This window comes from Orycteropus afer, unplaced genomic scaffold (genome assembly GCF_000298275.1).
Source record: "Orycteropus afer afer isolate SDZICR_OR568_19922 unplaced genomic scaffold, OryAfe1.0 scaffold00268, whole genome shotgun sequence".
In the NCBI taxonomy this organism is placed as follows: Eukaryota; Metazoa; Chordata; class Mammalia; order Tubulidentata; family Orycteropodidae; genus Orycteropus; species Orycteropus afer.
In genome coordinates, this window is record NW_006921855.1 from 3,764,791 (window position 1) to 3,785,125 (window position 20,335).

The following is a 20,335-nucleotide window of genomic DNA, read 5'->3' on the forward strand; positions in this document are numbered from 1 at the left end:
TACACAGTTCACACATATTTTGCTTCATGATATTGACTGCAGTTCTCTGTGGTGCAATTTACTTTCTCCTTGTAGTTACCACTTCCCTGTGTCCTTCTTTCCTATGCATTCCTATTCCCAAGCTATCTACCTGTGCAAACACTGCCCTTCTGTTCTCCCAAGACTGATCGCTCTATGGAGTGTATCTACCTAATGTAAATGTTTACCCTATATGCTGGTCTATTATTTGGTTGGAAGCCACAGGAGTGAGTTCAGTTCCAGATTTGAAGGGTCTATTTTGATTATATTTTGATGTGGGGGGAATAGTAAGTAGTTCAGTGGTAGAATTCTTACTTTCCAGGAGGGAGACCCAGGTTCAATTCCTGTCTAATGCACCTCAAGCAAATCTAACACCTGACTGTCAGTAGAGGCTTGTGAATTTCTATGATGCTGAACAAGTTTCAGTGGAGCTTCCACACTAAGACAGACTAGGAGTCAGGCCTGGTGATCTACTTCTTAGAAATCAGCCAGTGAAAACCCTATAAGTCACAATGGTCTGAACCCATTGTGCATTATGGGGTTGTTATGAGTTTGGGGCAAACTAGACAGCAGTTAACAATAACAATATTTTGAGTAAATATTAGAACATTGCATCTAAATGATGAAGACAGAAATATTACTAAGAATAATAGTGACCTATCAAGAATAATAGTGATCTATCTTGTCATTGGATCTTATAAGAATAGGAACCCTGATTACTATGCAAGCTATCTTCCTCCCCAGTTTGCATGTTGCTGACATTTACAACATACTCTCCTTTAAGGCTGCAAACAGAGGGATGAGATCATATATTTAACAATTAGATAAGAATGCAAGGAATGGAATTCCTTCATTTTCCTTGCCAGCCCCTGTCTTTCCAGTGTAATTTCACTCAAAAGTCCTTGTATGCCACCAAAATCATGGTATCAAAAAATATCATCTAATAGTTAATTCATATTTTCTAACTTTTGCAATTCTTTCTGTAGCTGGTGTTCTTATAAGCAATAAAAACTTAATATGAAAGCTGTCTTTATTATTTTATTTATGGACCAATGGAGGAGCTCTGGTGGCATAGTGTCTAAGGCATTTGACTGCTAACCAGAAGGCTGGTGATTCAAACCCATCAGATACTCCTCAGAAGGAAGGTTGGGCAATCTACTTCCATACTGATACTGCCTCAGAAACCCAAGGAGGGTTGCTATGAGTCAGATCTCAGTTGATGGCAGTGATTTTGGTATTTTTGGTTTATGGACCAATGGACCATTTTCTGTGAACCATTTTGTTATAGTGTAAGACAGAGGTATGCGGTCTTTTCCTTCTTTTTCACAAATTTAGTGATCCTTGTGTGGGGAGGGAGGGATATGATTCAGCACAAGAGGAGAGGAATTCAGTTGATTTTTACACTCTCTTTAGAGAAAGATAAAAAAAAAATGACGTTCTATCTTAACTTGTAAAGTCTAAGTACTAAATAAATGTTTAAAAAGTTTACATTTTTTGAATATATGCATATTCAACACAAACATATTAGGTACTGTTTAACACTCTCAGGTTAGATATACATAAGTATAGTTTGTCCCCTCAAAAAGTTATTCTTGATAGGTTTGAGAGATATGTTAAATGGGAAATAGTTGAATGGAATTGAAGTGTAAGGTTCTAAGTGATTACGAAGGATAAATAGCTTTTTGTACAGAATTTCATAGGTCACAGGCTTTTGAAATATGTAATTGATTAGTCATTTTTGAAATTTCAAGTGGTTTTTGTGTTTCAATTTTTAATAGCTCTGTTCTGAATGGAATTTAACCATAATGATGAGGAGCAAGGTGGGAGATGTCCATATAGAGTCTCCTAGGGATTCCTGTCTTTTCCTCTTTTTGTCCCTCCTATGTCACTTTCTTTTCTTTTCTTTCTTTTTTTTTTTTTTTTAGTATTTATTAATGTGCCAGACTCTGGTTTGAGCAAGGAGAAGAACGTTGAACAAAGTATTCTTCCTTTTTATCATCCCTCCCTCTCCAATATTTCTTTCCGGATGTAGCACACTCCCCACCCCATTGACTGGATTTGGCCTTGGCTGGAGACTTGGCATGACTTATGAATGAGGACAGAAGGATCTTGTGCCAATTCTGACAAAAAGCATTTCTTGTTTCTACTTACTTTCTTGCACTCCCCCACAGAAAGATCATACTAGTGGTACCTGCAGTTCCAGAATGAGGAGACAATAGGATCAAACCTAAACCTACTTCATAGCCTAGATACAACCTACCCTTACTCAGCCAATCTCAGAAACACCCAGAAGATGTTTAGGTGATTCACAAGCCTGTGAAAAAAATAAATATTCTCATAAGCCACTTAGACTTGAAAATGCTTATTATGCAGAAAAATTGCAACAAAACTGGACTGAAAGAGTACTTAGCACCAAGAATATCATAATATGTTAGGAGCTAGGATTTGGATGAACTTGGAATTTAACAATTCCTTACCCCTGCTAAATTCATGGATGGTTATATGAGTGTATACAGTGTATGTGTATCTGACTGTTTATCATGATAGGTTTAAAAGTCTCTGCAATAATAGGTTGGAAGTTCTATATGGTGATACTTGTATACTTTTGTTGATGATGCAACCTGCAAGACACACACCAATGCTGGACCTTTGCTGGTCCCTACAGAACAGGAGGGGAAAATAGGCAGGAATGAACTGATCACTAAGAGGAGAAAAGAAAGGCTAATTTGTATGAAATATTCCTCAGTAAACAAGATTTGTCCAGGGTTCTTTAATCTGGATTCTTTCTACAATTCCGTTCTTAAAGTAAAATTACATTTTGTCACTTCTACTTATTTCTTTTACTGATACCCCTACAAATCTATCCCACCACTCTTCTGTCAGTTTGTCATACTGTGTGGCTTGTGTGTTGCTGTCAGGCTGGAGACTATGCCACTGGTATTTAACATACCAGCAGGGTCACCCATGGTAGACAAGTTTCAGTAAAGAATCCAGACTAAGACAGACTCAGAAGAAGGAATGGGCCAACCACTTCTCAAATAATTGGTCAGTGAAAATCTTATGAATAGCAGTGAAACATTGTCTCATACAGTACTGAAAAATTATATGAATACCCCTGAAACATTGTCCAATATAGTGCCAGAAGATGAGCCCTTCAGGTCAAAAAACAATCAAAATATGACTGGGGAAGAGCTGCCTCCTTAGAGTAGAGCCAATCTTAATGACATGGATAGAGTAAAGCTTTTGGACCTCCATTTGCTGATGTGGCATGACTCAAAATGAGAAGAAACAGCTGCAAATATATATCAATAATCTCAACATGGAATGCATAAAGTATGAATCTAGGGAAATTGGAAGTTGTCAAAAATGAAATGGAATGCATAAAGATCAATATCCTAGGCATTAGTGAGCTGAAATGGACTGGTTTGGGCCATTTTGAATCATACTACCATATGACCTGCTATGCCTAGAATGACAAATTGAAGAGGAATGGTGTGACATTCATCATCACAAAGAATGTTTCAAGATCTACAATGCTGTAAGTGATAGGATAATATCCATACGCCTACAAGGAAGAGTGGTTAATAGTACTATTGTTCAAATTTACACACCAACCATGAAAGTCAAAGACAAGGCTGTTGAAGATTTTTATCAACTTCTGTAGTCTGAAAAGGACTGAACATGTAATCAAGATGTGTTGATTTTCACTGGTGACTGGAATGCAAAACCTGGAAACAGAGAAGAATCACCAGTAGTTGGAAAACATGACCTTGATGATAGAAGTAACACTGGAGATCACAATAGAATTTTGCAAGACCAATTATTTCTTTGTTGCGAATATAATTTTTAAACAACATAAATGACAGCTATACATGTGGACTATTCCAGATGGAGTACACAGGTATTAGATCGACTACATCTGTGGCGAGAGACAATGGAGAAGCTCAATATTTTCAGCCAAAACAAGGCCAGGAGCTGACTGTGGAACAGACAGTCAAGTTAAAGTTGAAGTTGGAGACAGTTAAACAAGTCTTTGAGAGACAACACATGACCTTGATTACATCCCTCCTGAACTTAGCAACCATCTAAATAATAGAATTGTTGCATTGAACACCAATGACCAAAAACCAGAGCAACTGTAGGATGACATCAAGAACATCATTGAGAAGAAAGCAAAAAATCATTAAAAAGACAGGAAAGGAAGAAAAGACCACAAAATATGTTAGAAGAGACTCTGAAACTTGCCCTTGAGTAGAGAGTATCTAGAGCAAATGGAAGAAATGACAAGATAAAGAGCTGAACAGAAGTTTTCAAAGAGCAGCTCAAGAAGACAAAGTCAATTACTATAATCAAATATGCAAAGACCTGGAGTTAGAAAACCATAAAGGAAGAACACATTCAGAATTTCTCAAATTGAAAGAGCTGAAGAAAAATTCAAGCTTCAAGTTGCTTTTTTGCTATATTGAACTATACATAGTTGCTATATTCAAAGATTCTATGGGCAAAATAGGAGCTCTGGTAGTGTAGTGCCTAAGGCATTTGACTGCTAACCAGAAGGCTGGTGGTTCAAACTCACAAGCCATTCCTCAGAAGGAAGGTTGTGCAATCTACTTTTGTAGTGATACCGCCTTGGAAACCCCAGGAGGGGTTGCTATGAGTTCGTTCCAACTCGGCAACACATAATAACAACAACAACAACATGGTCAAAATATTGAATGATGAAGGAAACATCAAAAGAAGATGGACGGAATACACAGAGTCAGTGTAACAGAAAAGAATTTGTTGATGTTCACCTATTTCAGGAGGTGGCATATGATCAAGAACCATTGATATTGAAGGAAGAAGTTGAAGCTGCACTGAAGGAATTGCTGAAGAACAAGGCCTCAGGAATTAACAGAATACCCACTGAGATGTTTCAACAAATGGATGCTGCCCTGGAGGAACTCGCTCTTCTATGCTAAGAAATTTGGAAGACAGCTATCTGGCCAACTGACTGGAAGAGATCCATATTTGTACCCATTCCAAAGAAAGGTGATCCCACAGAATGTGGAAATTATTGAACAATATCTTTAATATCACACACAAGTAAAATCTTGCTGAAAATCATTTAAAAAATGGTTGCAGCAGTATATTAACAGAGAACTTCCAGAAATACAGGCTGGATGCAGAAGAGGACGTGGAACAAGGGATACTGTTGCTGATGTCAGCTGGATCTTTGCTCAAAGCAAAGAATGCTACAAAGATGTGTACTTGTGATTTATTGACTATACAAAAGCATTCACTTGTATGGATCATAATAAATTATGGATAACATTGAGAGGAATAGAAATGCCAGAACACTTAGTTGTGCTCATGAGGCACCTGTACATATAGACCAAGAGGCTGTCATTTGAAGAGAACAAGGGGATACTTCATGGTTTAAAATCAGGGAGGGACTGCATCAGAGTTGTATTCTTTCATCATACTTATTCAATCTGTACGCTGAGCAAATAATCTGAGAAATTGGATTAAGTGAAGAATGTGGCATCAGGATTGGAGGAGGAAGACTCATTAACAACCTGCAATATGCAGATGACACAACTTTGTTTGCTGAAAGTGAGGACGACTTGAAGCACTTATTGATGAAGACTGAAAACTACAGTCTGCAGTATGAAGTACATACTCCACATAAAGAAAAGGAAAAATGTCACATCTAGACCAATAAGCAGCATCATGATAAATAGAGAAAAGATGGAAGTTGTCAAAGATTTCATATCACTTGTTCAACAATCAACACCAATGGAAGCAGTAGTCAAGACATCCCAGAAGGTATTACACTGGGCAAATCTGCTGTAAAAGACCTCTTTCAAGTGCTGATGAGCAAAGTCTTTTTGAAGACAAAGATGTTTGGAACCCAAGCCATGGTATTTTCAATAGCCTCATATGCATGTGAAAGCTGGACAATGAATATGGAAGACAGAAGAAGAGTTGATGCTCTTGAGTTGTGTTGTTGGCAAAGAATACTGAAAGAACCATGGACTGCCAGAAGAACTAACAAATCTGTCCTGGAAAAAGTGCAGCCAGAATGCTCCTCAGAAGCAAGAATGACCAGGTTTTGTCTGATTTCCTTTGGTCATGTTGTCAGAAGGGACCAGTCCCTGGAGAAGAATATCATGCTTGGTAAAGTGGAGGGTAAACAAAAATTAGGGAGACCCTCAATGAGATGGATTGACACAGTGGCTGCAATGAGGGGCTCAGGTATATCAAGGATTGTGAGGTGGCCCAGGACCAGGCAGTGTTTCATTCTGTTGTACACAGGGTCATCACAAGTTGAAGCCAACTTGATGGCACCCAACAAGAACAAGTAACACTCATACATAATAATAATAATAATATATATATATATATATATCTCACCAGCCACTCCTCGGAAGGAAGGTTGGGCAATCCTACTTCCATAGTGATACTGCCTCGGAAACACAAGGAGGGGTTGCTATGAGTCGGGGCCAATATCCTTAGTGCTGGGATATTAAATAGCTATTAATATAAATAAAATTTATACTTAAAAAAATAATTGTTGTTGTTAGTCTCTTTTTAATTCCTGATTTAAAGCTAATCCTAGGATGGTTGCTTTTTCATATCTAAGAGATACAAATATTAGGTCTCAGAGAGTTTGAGGAAAGTAGTTCTTGTTTGTAACCAAAGTTCCTATTGTATGTATGGGGTCAAGATGTCCACGGGAGAGGAGAAAGGGGACTTTGGTTAATCACATTTATTGCTGGCAGGAAGAGGTGAAACAAACACAAAAACACTTACTTTCCCCTTCTTTTGTGTCTTTCTATCATTAAAAAAATCATCTATGATCTGCTTCCCTGTCCACCTGCAATTTTTTCTCCGAATGCTTATGCCCATGTATCTTTCTTCAGAACTTTGGAAGCTTTGAAAATATCTTCTGATCCCATTCACCCCAAATTTGACCATCAATGACTACCACCTTCCCAGGTAATCATCAGAAAACCACACTTGACTATATTCTTTCCTTTGCTCCTCAGCATCCAATCGACAAATGTCCAAATCCTGTCTGCTTTGCTTCCAAATACATTTTCTCAAGAACATCTACCTCCTACTAAAGCCATCTGCTTCTCTCCATCTATGATGCTACCAATTTAGCCATACCATTATCCAATAGCTTACTTGGTGGTCTTTTTGTTCCACTTCTGTCCCTTTTATTTGTTCATCACATGGAAATTGGTGTGATCACTCTTATTATTAAAATTCTCAGTGGTCTGCCACTGCTCTCAAAACAAATGTGAAATTCTTACCAAGGTCTGTAAAGCTTTTCATGATACAGCCCCAAGATCACACTGCCTGAAGCACATGGTATTAGGAGGTGCTCCTAAAATCATACAACATTCAGAAATTGCTAGTGATGGAGTACATACATCACCCTCTTCTGGCTACCTGCTGCAGGCACCACAGAAATACAAAACAGAGACTAGTTCCAAGAAATGCATCACAGGTGTCTAATAGCTTCGGGCTATTATTACATGTTTGACTTATCATGGCATGATATAGGCCAATGCAACAGGAATTATTAGAGAGATACCTTGGCTCTATATTCTCAAGGTGCTGCCTAAAGTATATTCTGTGAGCTTTTGTTCTCTGTTTTATCTGACTGATTTCTAAGTTGTTACTTATAGGAAATATATTGACATAGAATCTGGGCAAAACTATAAGCAGAGATCATAAATTAATGATCAATTCTTTTTTCTTCCTATGTCTAATAATCCTCAGTTATTTTGCTAAATTTAATTTAGTGTCCCTACTTCATAGAATTAGTCAGGAGGAGAAAGGCAAATATTTAGATGGGAAGATTTTCAAGCAATTATTATTATTATTTTGGTGGGGGGTAGGTTTGAAAACAGCATACGTTAAAGTCCCTGGTTCTTCAATATATCCATGAACCATCCATCACCTTCTGCTTTTCTAGCCCCCCAAATCCTAGAATCAGAATAGCATTTTTTAGAATATTTTCTACTGTTTGCAATAGTCTCATCCTGTAATTTCATTCTTGTTTATCCCGAATCTCCAGAGTCTGTCTTCCTAAATTGTAATATACAGAACTAAATGTGCTCAATCTTCTTTAACTATCACAAAGTCTAAGATCACGCTCACCTTCTCTTACAATATCACTTGCCAACTATATCTATTTTCTTGGTCAGAATTAAATATGTTGTCACATTTCCAGAAGGCTCTGTCTCTGTGATCTGAGAGATAAGAAGATATGTAAATGTTTGAGTATAATTGACCTCATGGCTGAAAATAAATTCCTTCCCAGAAAGCTTAGCAAAATTCATGCATTTTTTTTAAATCTCCCTAATTTCTTAAGAAAATGTATGAAGCCATATCATACCATTCTTTTCTTTTTTTTTAACTTTTATCCCCATTCTGTCTTTTTAATTAATTGCTGTTTTTTGTTTGTTGCTGCTACCCTATTTCTATCTCTGTGTTTTCCCATTCTGCTTTACTGTGTCTAAGTTTCTTTTTGCCTTCCATCACAGAGACCATATATGAAGAAATACTTATTCTATTAAAAAAAAATTGTCTGTTACTATTTTTTTTTTTGCCGTGAAGATTTTTAATTTCCTGATGCATCCCCCTAGAAAATCTTTACTTTCCCACATTGCCCTCAATGAAATAAGAGACTATATAGTGTAGTATGCAATTATTAAGTTTTCATTTTTTTTGCTATACCTTCTTTACAGTTTTTATTATATAAAAGTTATATAATGCACTCACCTCTCCACTATCATCACAATTGTATGCCACTCTAATGAACTAGTTACCAGTTTTTCCACACAATTTCAAAACTACCTCATATGCTTTCTCTCCTCCTCCTGATATTCATGAAAAAGAACGATCAGATTTCTTAAACAATGATTTATCTACCTGTATATCTGTTATCTTAAACTATACAGTATAGGCATAATAAATCTGTTTTAGGGCAAAGGTAGCAGGCATTGTACAGAGTAAATATTGAAGAAAGCAAATATAAAATTTTAGGGATTTACAGATATGTATGATAACAACTTTCAATCAGCAAGGGATAGAGACATGGATGATGAAATGTGTCTTTGAAAAAGCACCAAGTGAGAGAATAGAAAGTTTCTGAAATTCTAAGAAAAAAAGTCAATGACTTTTGGAAGTTTCCTTTTAAACATGAAATTTGGAATAAAGTAAAACTCATGAGAAATGTCAGAATTCAACTATAAATAAAAATACAGTACTTAACTAAGCAAACTATTTATAGTCCATAGCATGAATTTATTAATTCTCAATTAACTCATTCTGTTGCCATTTTAACATACCAAGATAAAAAAAATTCTTTGTGGAAAAAGAAAATGAGGATGTACATACAAAGGTTAATTATATAAAGATAGTTTTCAAATTTTTTTTTATCATCTATTGACATATATTACACTTTAAATTAGAAATGCACACAACAATAATATATTATGTAGTATTAAATTATTTATCTGAATCAGTTAGATTTTATAAATGTAATAGACATTCTGATCTCAGTTGGCAGATACTTGTAGACAGAGGTTAAATAAAGGTCATTTGTTTCTTTTTTTTAACTTTTTATTGTGATTTAGGTGAACGTTTATAGAGCAAATTCATTTTCTATTCAACAGTTCATACACATTTGGTTTTGAGACTTTGATTGCAACCAGCTCTTAAGTAAGAGTCTCCCTTCCTCCCTGTGGTTCATCTTACCCTGTGTCCTTCTTTCCTTTGTATTTCTGTCTTCTGAGCTTTATCCCTACACAGATGCTGCCCTTTTGGTATTATATGGTTGATTTTTTTAAGAAGCATGTATCTCCTTGGTGGGTCAACTTATAGGTGTATCTATTGTTTGACCCATTGGAGTGAGTTCCATTCTGGGACCAAAGAGTGACTAAGGGCCATAGTCTTGTCATTAATTGTTCCATCAGTTCTCTATCAGACCAATAGGCTTGGTCTTTTTTTTTACTATTTTGAGTTTTGTTCCACATTTTTCTCCCACTCTATCCTGGATCTCCAGTTTTGATCCCAATAAAGCTCATTTCTATGTAGTTGTTCAACATGTTACAAGAGCGCAGAGGCAGTGACTGGTTGGATGGTTACCTGATCAGGTTAGATAGAGAGAGAGAGAGAAAGCAAGAGAACAGGATCTGAGTGAATTAATGCATCTTCCTGAAATGGAACACTTTTCTCTCTTCTTTCAAGATGACATCTTAGAGAACAATAGCTTTCATTTTCATTTAGCTCATGAGAGAGATCAGTGATTTCATTTTACAGATGAACTGTAGTATTTCAATCATTACTCAGAGCTCTTGAGAGAGTTTTACTTTATATGTAATCATTGAGCCTGATTAGTTTAAACATTACAAGCAAACGTAATTTCACGTGGATAATATTTTTATAAAATCCGAATTGATGCAGACCATTTTGACAATACTATTAAATATGTATAAGCATAGATAGACCTGATTTTGAAAGGCAACCATTAGCTCTCAGAGAAGCATAATTGAGTATGGATAATTATCATTTTCTTCCTATACTGGCTACCATTTTTAATGATAAAATTTCCTTCTGTCAATCTTTGTTCATTTAGATGTTTTAATCTACATAAATTAAATGTAGGGTTAATCTACAAAATTTTACACAGAAATCAATTCACTATGAGGACTAAGGGGGGAATGACAGTAGATTTATAATTTAGCTGCTGTGACCAGTGTTGTTGCTGTTGTTAGATGCGGTGGAGTTGATTCCCACTCATAGTGACCCTACGCACAACAGAACAAAACACTGCCTGGTTCTGTGCCTTCTTCACAATCCTTGCCCTGCTTGAGCCTATCTTTGCAGCCACTGTGTCAATCCATCTCGTTGAGGGACTTCCCCTTTTTCTCTGACCCTCCACTTTACCAAGCATGATTATCCTTCTCCAGGGAATGGTCCCTTCTAACAACATGACTGAGTAGATGAGCGGAAATGTGGCCATTCTCTCTCTGAAGGAGCAGTCCAGCTGCACTCCTTCCAGGATAGATTTGTTTGGTCTTCTGGCAGTTCATGAAATTTTCAGTATTCTTCACTGCCACCACAATTCAAAATCGTCAGCTCTTCTTTGGTCTTCCTTATTCATTGTTCAGCTCTCACATGCATATGAGGTGATTGAAAGTACCATAGCCTGGGTTAGATGCACCTTAGTCTTCAAAGTGACATCTTTGTTCAACACTTTAAAGAGGTTTTTGCAGCAGATTTGCCCAGTGCAATACAATGTCTGATTTCTTGACTGCTGCTTCATGAGTGTTGATTGTGGATCCAAGTAAAATAAAATCTTTGACAACTTCAATCTTTTCTCCATTTATCCTGATACTACCTATTGTTCCAGTTGTGAAGATCTTTGGTTTCTTTATGTTGGGGTATCTGCATCAATAAGCACTTCAGCTCCTCTTCACTTTCAGCAAGCAAGGTTATGTTATGTGCACATTGCAGGTTGTTAATGAGTCTTCCTCCATTCATGATGCCACATTCTTCTTCATATAGTACAGCTTCTGAGATAATTTGCTCAGCATACAGATTGAATAAGTATGGTGAAATGATACAACCTTGATGCACACCCTTCCTGATTTTTAACCATGCCGTATTCCCCTGTTCTGTTTGAACACCTGCCTCTTGGTCTAGGTATAGGTTCCTCAAGAGCACAATTAAGTGTTCTGGAATTACTGTTCTTTGCAATGCTAGCCATAATTTTCTATGATTCATGCAGTTGAAAACATTTTCATGTTAATAAAATACAGGCAATCATCTTTCTGGTCTTTTCTACTTTCAGCCAAAATTGATCTGACATCAGCCGTGATATCCCTTGTTCCAAGTTCTCTTCTGAATCCAGCTTTAATTTCTGGCAGTTCCCTGTCTAGTACTGCTGCAACCACTTTTTAAATATTTTCAGCAAAAGTTCACTTGTGTGTGAAATTAATGATATTATTAGATAATTTGCACATTCTGTTGGATCACATTTCTTTAGAATGACCACAAATTTTGATCTCTTCCAGTTGGTTGGCCAGGTACCTGACCTGAATTTCATGGCATAGACAAATGAGTCCTTCTAGCATTGTATCTGTTGGCTGAAGTATCTCAATTTGTTTTTTTGTCAATTCCTGGAGCCTTTTTTTTTTTTTTGCCAATTCCTTCAGTGCATCTTGGACTTCTTCCATCAATGTCATCGGTGCCTGATCATTGGGTACCTCCTGAAATGATTGAATGTAAACAAATTCTTTTTGGCACAGTGACTTTGTGTATTCCTCCATTTTCTTTTGATGCTTTCTGCATCATTCAATATTTTGTTCACAGAATCCTTCAATATTGCAATTTGAGGCTTGAATTTTTTCTTTAGTTCTTTCAGTTTGAGAAATGACAAGCTGTTCTTCCCTTTTGGTTTTCTAATTCCAGGTCTTGCACATTTCATTATAATTTTTTACTTTGTCTTCTCATGCTGCCCTTGAAAACTTATGTTCAGTTATTTTATCTTGCCATTTCTATTTGCTGTTACAATTCTCCATTCAAGAGCAAGTTTCAAATAATAGCATCAAATATACCACAAAGTTAATAGAATTGTATTACATTGAAGAACATAATTGCAATGAAAAGAATAAAATTCCTCGGAAGCTAGACAGTATTATTAAATATAGATAATAGAAAGACTTTTCATAGACAGTCATTTGTTGTTGGTGTTAGGTGCGATTGAGTCAGCTCCAACTCATTGGGACCCTTTGTACAACAGAAGGAAACACTGCCCTGTCCTGCACCACCCTCACAATCTTTGTTATGCTCGAGCCCTCATTGGAGCCACTGTGTCAATCATTCTCATTGAGGATCTTCTGTTTTGCTGACCCTCTACTTTATCAAGCATGACATCCTTCCCTAGAGACCAGTCCCTTTGACAACTGACTTTTGAAAGTCTTTTAGGAGAAGAAAATAATTTTTATTTCTATGCTACTAAATTTGTAGAAAGAGCTCCCAATCTTTTATTGTACCACATATTGTGAAAAGAAAGATTGGACTTTTCACAAAACTCATGGAGGGAATGATTTTATTTGATAATTTTGGTAGCTCAGCATGGACTAAAATCCTGGAATTATATATATTCTCCTTTCTATTAACCTATGGCTACTTAAAAGCAGAGAAAAATCACAAATTCTAAAATTGCAAATACTTTGTTTGTCTCTGGGTGCAGGGCTGTGGGTACATTCATAGAATACTTGTGGGACTGTAATTGCCATAATTTCTTTCAGGAGGAAAATTTGGCAATGCTTATCAATGCATACAGACATCCATGAGCAGTTCCAATTCTAAGAATTTGCACTTAGAAAATAATATAAAATATGTGAAAAATATAGATAGATATTCAAAATATAGATATTCACAACAGTACCATTTCTAATAGCAGTAGTGATTATATATGTTCCAGACAATGGACTATTACATGGCATAGTGCCTAAGGCATTTTTGACTGCTAACCAGAAGGCTAGTGGTTCAAACCCACCAGCCACTCCTCAGAAGGAAGATTGGGCAATCTACTTTGGTAGTGATACTGCCTCAGAAACCCAAGAAGGGGTCGCTAAGAATTGGATCTGACTCAGTGGTAGTCAGTTTGGTTTGGTTTATTTAAAATTAGTTTATGTATTTGACTTACATACATGTTTGATATATTTTAAAATGTTTAAATATATATAGATATAGAAAATATTCTATAGTGTATAAAATAATATAGATATTTAAACAATAAAACAACAACAACAACAAAAAAACTCACTGCTACTTAGTCAGTTCTTACTCATAGCAAGCCCCATAGTCTTTATGGAAGTGGATTGCCCAATCTTCCTTCTGAGGAGTGGCTGGTGGGTTTGAACCACCAACCTTCTGATTAGCAGTCAAATGCCTTAGGCACTATGCCAGCAAAGCTCCTATTTAAACAATAAAAAAAAAGAAAAAAAAAATCACTGCTGTTGAGCTGGATTCGACTCATAGCAACCCCTCCTTGGGTTTCCGAGGTGGTATCACTATGGAAGTAGATTGCCCCATCTTCCTTCCTAGGAGTAACTGATGGTTAGGGCCCCTAAATTTGCTCCTACTTTTTCCTTAGGTGAGTAGCATATATTTCTGATTTATAGATTTTTTTTTCTTCATTTATTTCTATATTTTTTAAGGTTTCTGCCTTGATTATGTATTACTTTAAAATAAATAATAAATTCTATTTTAAAAGATTTGGAAACAGTTGACTATAATCTCCACATAAGTATATATGCAAATATGTGGACATGTAAGTATTAAGTATCACTTTATTATTTCTTTCCTCATCTCTTATGCTAGATGTGAGCTGAGTTCTGACTGCATCACTCTTTTGGCAGTTCCCATTAAACTGATTTAAAAGAAAAAGTATATATACAAATGTGTGTATATGCATTTAGTACACTTACCTTTGGTAGGGAAGCTCGTGATCCTGAACTCTGTGTGGTCATAGTCAGCACAGTGGTTATTCCCAAAGCTACCCTGGCTGGAGCTGCATCCATATTGATCCAGAATGAAACCCAGGAAAGAATGACGATCAGGAGACTGGGAATGTACATCTGGATTAGATAGTATCCCATTTGTCGTTCAAGATGGAATCGTACTTCTATACATGTGAACTTTCCTAATTGGTGGTAAAACAAATACAGGGATTGTTAAAAACAGGTTTTTTTTTGTTTGTTTGTTTTGTTTTGTGTTTTTTATGGTATCAAATATCACTGTTTTGTTCCCATAGAAATTTTGTCCTAAATTTTTCCCTTACAACAAAGAGAACCTAAATTGCATATTTCAACTGTTCCTGAAAAACATTTTTTTTTTAATTTTATGTTAACATCTAGAAGCAATATATTATGAGAGTGTACTGTTTCAGGATTAGTATATAATCTTATTATTTCATATTTGAATAGAACTTCCTACTTTTCAAAGCACTGAAAGATCTATTATTTCACTTGATTCTAACAATTGCTTCTGAGGTTGAAAGGAGAAATTTATTATAGAAAGTCTGCTTTACTCATTGACTATTTCTGGTGCTTTTAAGTGTTTATTTAGAGCCAGGTGTTATTTTTTCCAGAAGCTTAGCCTTTAAAATAAGTGCTAGGAGATAAATCAAATTGAAGATAAATAGTTCCTTAAATTGTAATTCAAAGAAATGGTAATTGTGTGTTATTTCCCATTAATAACTTAGAATATAATTTACAAACACACTTATTAAAAACAAGTGAGAAACATTTATTTTAGATATTTATGTCTCTTTGTTTATATCATGCTAAACAATTAATGCAGTAGTAAATTATGTTTTGATTAAACATTACATTACTATTTCTGTGTATCCCTTGGTTTCACTCCCTATTATTATGTTCTTTCTCTTTATAATAATTGTTCTTTTGAATCATCTAAATTTAGGTTTTATCTTTTCCTTATTCTATTTTGAGAAGAATGGGGACAGGCAGCTAACATACTTCTCTTCCCTTAAGTGACGTTCTCTGACCCAACTGTGAAAGACGGTGCAGGGAGCTCATCCACAAAAATTGCTTTTCTGGGTAGGGCTCAGTGTAAACCTTCTATTAATGTAACTTGGGCTGGCTACATACACTGTGGCACAACCACTGCATGAAGGGATGAACACTACGATTCCAGGGTTTTAAGGTCTCAACATTTTCATGAGCTCTAAGAAAGTTAAATTCCAATCTTAAATGTCTAGAAATCAGAAATATGTTTAAGTCATACATGATTCCTATATCAATTTATCAAATATATACTGAATGATTATATAAACTAGAGGTTCTTAAAGTATATGAAAATACTTTAGGTTATTAAAGCTAACTTAAAATATAAATATTTAAAATTTTTATTACAAAATAAAATAAAATGGAGCAAGGATAACTGAAATATTTTTTATGATATCACTGTTAAATAGCCAACTGAAATAACCAACAGACATTATCTGTAACAATTACTGATTATATGGAAGTTTTGTTAAATTCTCTAAGGTTCATATGATTCTCAAGGGAAAAAAAAGATCTCATTGTATTTTAATCTTTTTTTCTTAAATATATTTTATTGAAATATAATTTATGTACAGTGAAATACACAAAACTAAAGTGACATGGATCAATACATTTTTTTTCAGTGTTTCCTCCTGTGTTTTAATCTTTTAAACAGTGTTTATAGCTATCACTACAGTGGGAAAAAAAATATATATATGTATATATATGTATATATATATATATATTTATCTTTATTTAGAGAGAGAGCTTTGATGGTATAATGAGTCAGGCATTTGCCTACTAACCAAAAGGTCAATGATTCAAACCCACCAGCTGCTCTGTGGGAGGATGATGAAGCAATCTATTTCTGTAAAGTTGTACAGTCTTCGACACCCAATGAAGGCCACTATAAGTCAAACTCGATAAATGTCATTAATATAATATTATGCTATCCCCACTTCCATATCCTAAATCAAACAAAGGAATACAGATAAGTTCAAAAGTAGGAAGAAAATAACTGTATGAATAAGAGGGGGCAGAGAAAAAAAAGAATATGACAATTTATCAGTGCATTATCTTTGGAGGTAGAGTGAAGTAAATAATTTTACTGAAATAAAATGATTACTAAGGAACTCCAGTGGTGCAATGATTAAAGCATTCAGCTGCTAACCAAAAGGTTTTGCAGTTCAAACTCAGCAGCAGCACTCTGAGGGAAAAAGATGAGGCAGTCTGTTTCCATAAAGATTTACATCTTCGGAAACCATATTGAACAGTCCTACTCTGTCCTATGGGGTCACTATGAGTTGGGTAAAATTATTTCTTGTAGTGAAGTAAATGAGGACCCACTCCACCCTTTGCCAATGAGTAGATTCTGACTCACAGCAACCCTATAGAACAGAGTAGAACTGCCCAATAGGGTTTCCAAGGGTGTAAATCTTTAAGGAAGCAGACTGTCTCATCTTTTTTCCCATGGAATGGCTGGTGGTTCGAACCATTTGGTTAGCAGCTGACTGCTCTAACCACTGCAGGAGTAAATGAGACATCATAAAATTGCGTGACACATATTCTGACATGGTAACACTAGTAATACAATACTGCGAAGTTTCTTTATATCTGTTTATATTTTAACATCTATTTTATATTATCTGACCTTATTTATCTTGGGTTGTCTTATGATTTGGAATTAAAAGTATCCTGACTGACACTGTATGAAGCAAAAAGAAAGAAGAATCAAATTACTAAAATTAGGACTCAAAGAGTAGATATAATGACTACCTTACAGAAACAAAAGGGAACATGAAGGAATACTAGGAATTACTAAATTAAATAATTTAGATGAAGTGAAAAAATATCTATGATGGTTTATTTTACTGCAAATAATTCAAGAAGAAGTAGGAAATCTAAATAGGCCTATAACAAGTAAAGTGGTATAATTAATAATTTAGAAAACTCCCACAAGAAAAGCTCAGGATCACACTGCTTCACTGTGGAATTGTACCAAACATTTAAAGAAGAATTAATAATAATCCTCCAAAAACTTCCTTGGAAAATAGAAGAGGAAAAATTCTTCAAGTCATTGTATGAGACTAGTATTACCCTGATACCAAAGTCAGTCAATATACCAATATCCCTTATGAATATAGATGCAAAAACCTTCAGCAAAATACTAGCAAACTGAACCCAGCAATACATAAAAGGAATAATGCCACAACCAATTAGAATTTATTGCAGGATGCAAGACTGTCTTAACCAAGAATAAATTATATGGTCATTTCAATGCAAACTATTTGTTAAAATTGAACATGCTTTCATGATGAAAACACTCAACAAACTATAAATAAAAGGGATTACCTATCCTCAACCTAATAAATGGCATCTGCAAAAAATCTATAGCTAATGGCATACTACATAGAGAAAGACACAATGCTTTCCCACTGAGATCTGGAACAATACAAGAATGTATGTTCTTGTCATTTCTTCTCAATGAAGCACTGGTGGGATCCACCCAGGGTAATTAGACATGAAAAGGAAATGAAATTTATTCAGACTGGAAAGGAAAAAGTAAGATGCTTTCTATAAACAGATGGCATGACCTTGTATATAGGCAATCCTAAAAATCTGCTATAAAACTACTTGACCTAACAAGTTCAGTAAGGTTCAACCAATTATAGAAAACAATATCTTTCTGTTTCAATTGTGTTTCAATACACCAGCAATGAGCAATCCACAAAATGAAATTGAGTTTTATGCATTGCTTATTAAAAAAAAAAAAAAAAAAAAACAACTCACTGCCATCGAGTGGGTTCTGACTTATAGCCACCCCTGCTTGGGTTTCTGGGATGCTATCTCTACAGAAGTAGATTGCCCAGTTTTCCTTCCAAGGAGTGGCTGGTGGGTTTGAACCTCCAGCCTTCTGGTTAGCAGTCAAATGCCTTAGGCACTATGCCAGCAGAGCTCTTATACATTGCCTATAGTAATGTATCAATAATATAGCTTCTTTGGAAAACAGTTTAGCATTTTTCAAAATTAAAAACATAGAGTTTCTATATGATCTAGAGCATCACTCCTAGGTATACACCAAAGAGATACAGAATACATATCCACCCAGAAACATTTTTGTGAATGTTCATTGCAGCATTGTTTATAATGGTCAAAAGTTGGAAACACCCCCAAATGTACATAAACTGATGAATGAATAAGCAAAATGTGATATATACACACAGTACAATACTATTTAAAAATGCAAATAAATACAATATCAATATATACTACAATATAGATGAACTTTGGAAACATTCTAGGTGAAAGAAACCAGGCACAAGAGATCATATGTAAGTCTCTACATATGAAACATCCAGAAACTATTATGTCTGAAAAGACAGAAAGTTGCCAAGTGATTGCTTAGGCAAGTGATAGTGGATGGGTAATGAGTGCTAATGCATACTAGGTTTGCTTTTTTGATGAAAATGTTCCAAAATTTAATTATTGTGATGGTTTCAGAACTCTGTATGTATACTAAAAAACAATGAATTTTTAAACAGGTGAATTTTATGATATATAAATTATATATTAATAAGTTATTTTTAAAAAAAGTATTCTTGCTGATATAGGCATGTGTTTTTGTTGTTGTCTGCCGTCAAGTCAGCCCCCACTCATAGCGACCCCTCCTTGGGTTTCCGAGGCAGTATCACTATGGAAGTAGGTTGCCCAATCTTCCTTCTGATGAGTGGCTGGTGGGTTTGAGCTGCCAGCCTTTGGTTAGCAGTCGAGTGCTTCAGGCGCTATGCCACCAGAACTCCCGATATAGGTATAAAGGAAAATTTTTCTTTTTAGAGGAAAACTGTCCCTCTGCCCAAGGGGAGGGCTATAATATTCCCACATATACAGTGTTATATTAAAGTTTATTCTTTATTATTTTACTAAAAATGTTTACTGAGTGCTTAAACATTTCTGTAGACTGCAGAACCATAGAAATAAAGAGAATAAATATAGTCTCTACCTTTGTAAATTTATGTTGATAACTGGAAATACACAATAAACAAGTAATGAAATAAAGGTCTCATTTCAGGCATAAAAATAGGAATTGGTGGGTTTGCATGTTTAACGTTTGCTTGTTAAGGAAAAACATTTGAGTAAGTAGCATTGAATTGGAGACCTGAAGGATGTGAGAGTATTAGGCTTGAGACCATTTGGGGAAATAGTTTCCTCAAGTATGGAGGAAAGAGCAAGTCCAAAGACACTGAGGCAGGAATGATTTTGGTGCATATGAGGAAGCTACTGTGGCAGGAGATGCCATAACAAGAGAAAGAGAAGTAGAAGATTTTGGAGAGACAGGAAAGGGACAGATCATAGCTCCCTGTAATCCTTGTAGTATTTACATAAAGAATACTTTCAGGTAATGAAAATAAATTAAGCAAAATTCTATGCCTATAAAACTCATTTGCATGTCATAGCATTTTTAAACTAGACATTTTTCTGGTTACCTAGTACCACTCTGACAAGAAAATATACCACAAATGGGATGGCCTTAACAAACAGGAGTTTATACTTACAGTTTGGAGGCTTTAAATCCAAGTTCAAAGTGCCAGACTCTAGGGGCTAGGAGAAAGCCCCTCAACCTTGGGGTCCAGCTCTGCCTCCTGCTCCTGGCCCACTGGAGCTAGAGGCATTTCTTCACTCAGACAGCTGTTGGCTGCTGAGGCTGAGAAGCCCCAAGGTTGACAAGTAAAAAGGTACAG

At 35.5% G+C, this 20,335-nt stretch overlaps 1 protein-coding gene across 1 annotated transcript in view; it reads right to left on the reverse strand.

The window, feature by feature from the left end:
- The window catches only part of GLRA3 (glycine receptor alpha 3), a 433,080-nt gene that overhangs the window by 68,988 nt on the left and 343,757 nt on the right, over positions 1-20,335 (reverse strand). The window contains 1 exon segment of the mRNA XM_007950352.2: positions 14,520-14,734. Coding sequence (XP_007948543.2) covers positions 14,520-14,734 — 215 coding nt within the window.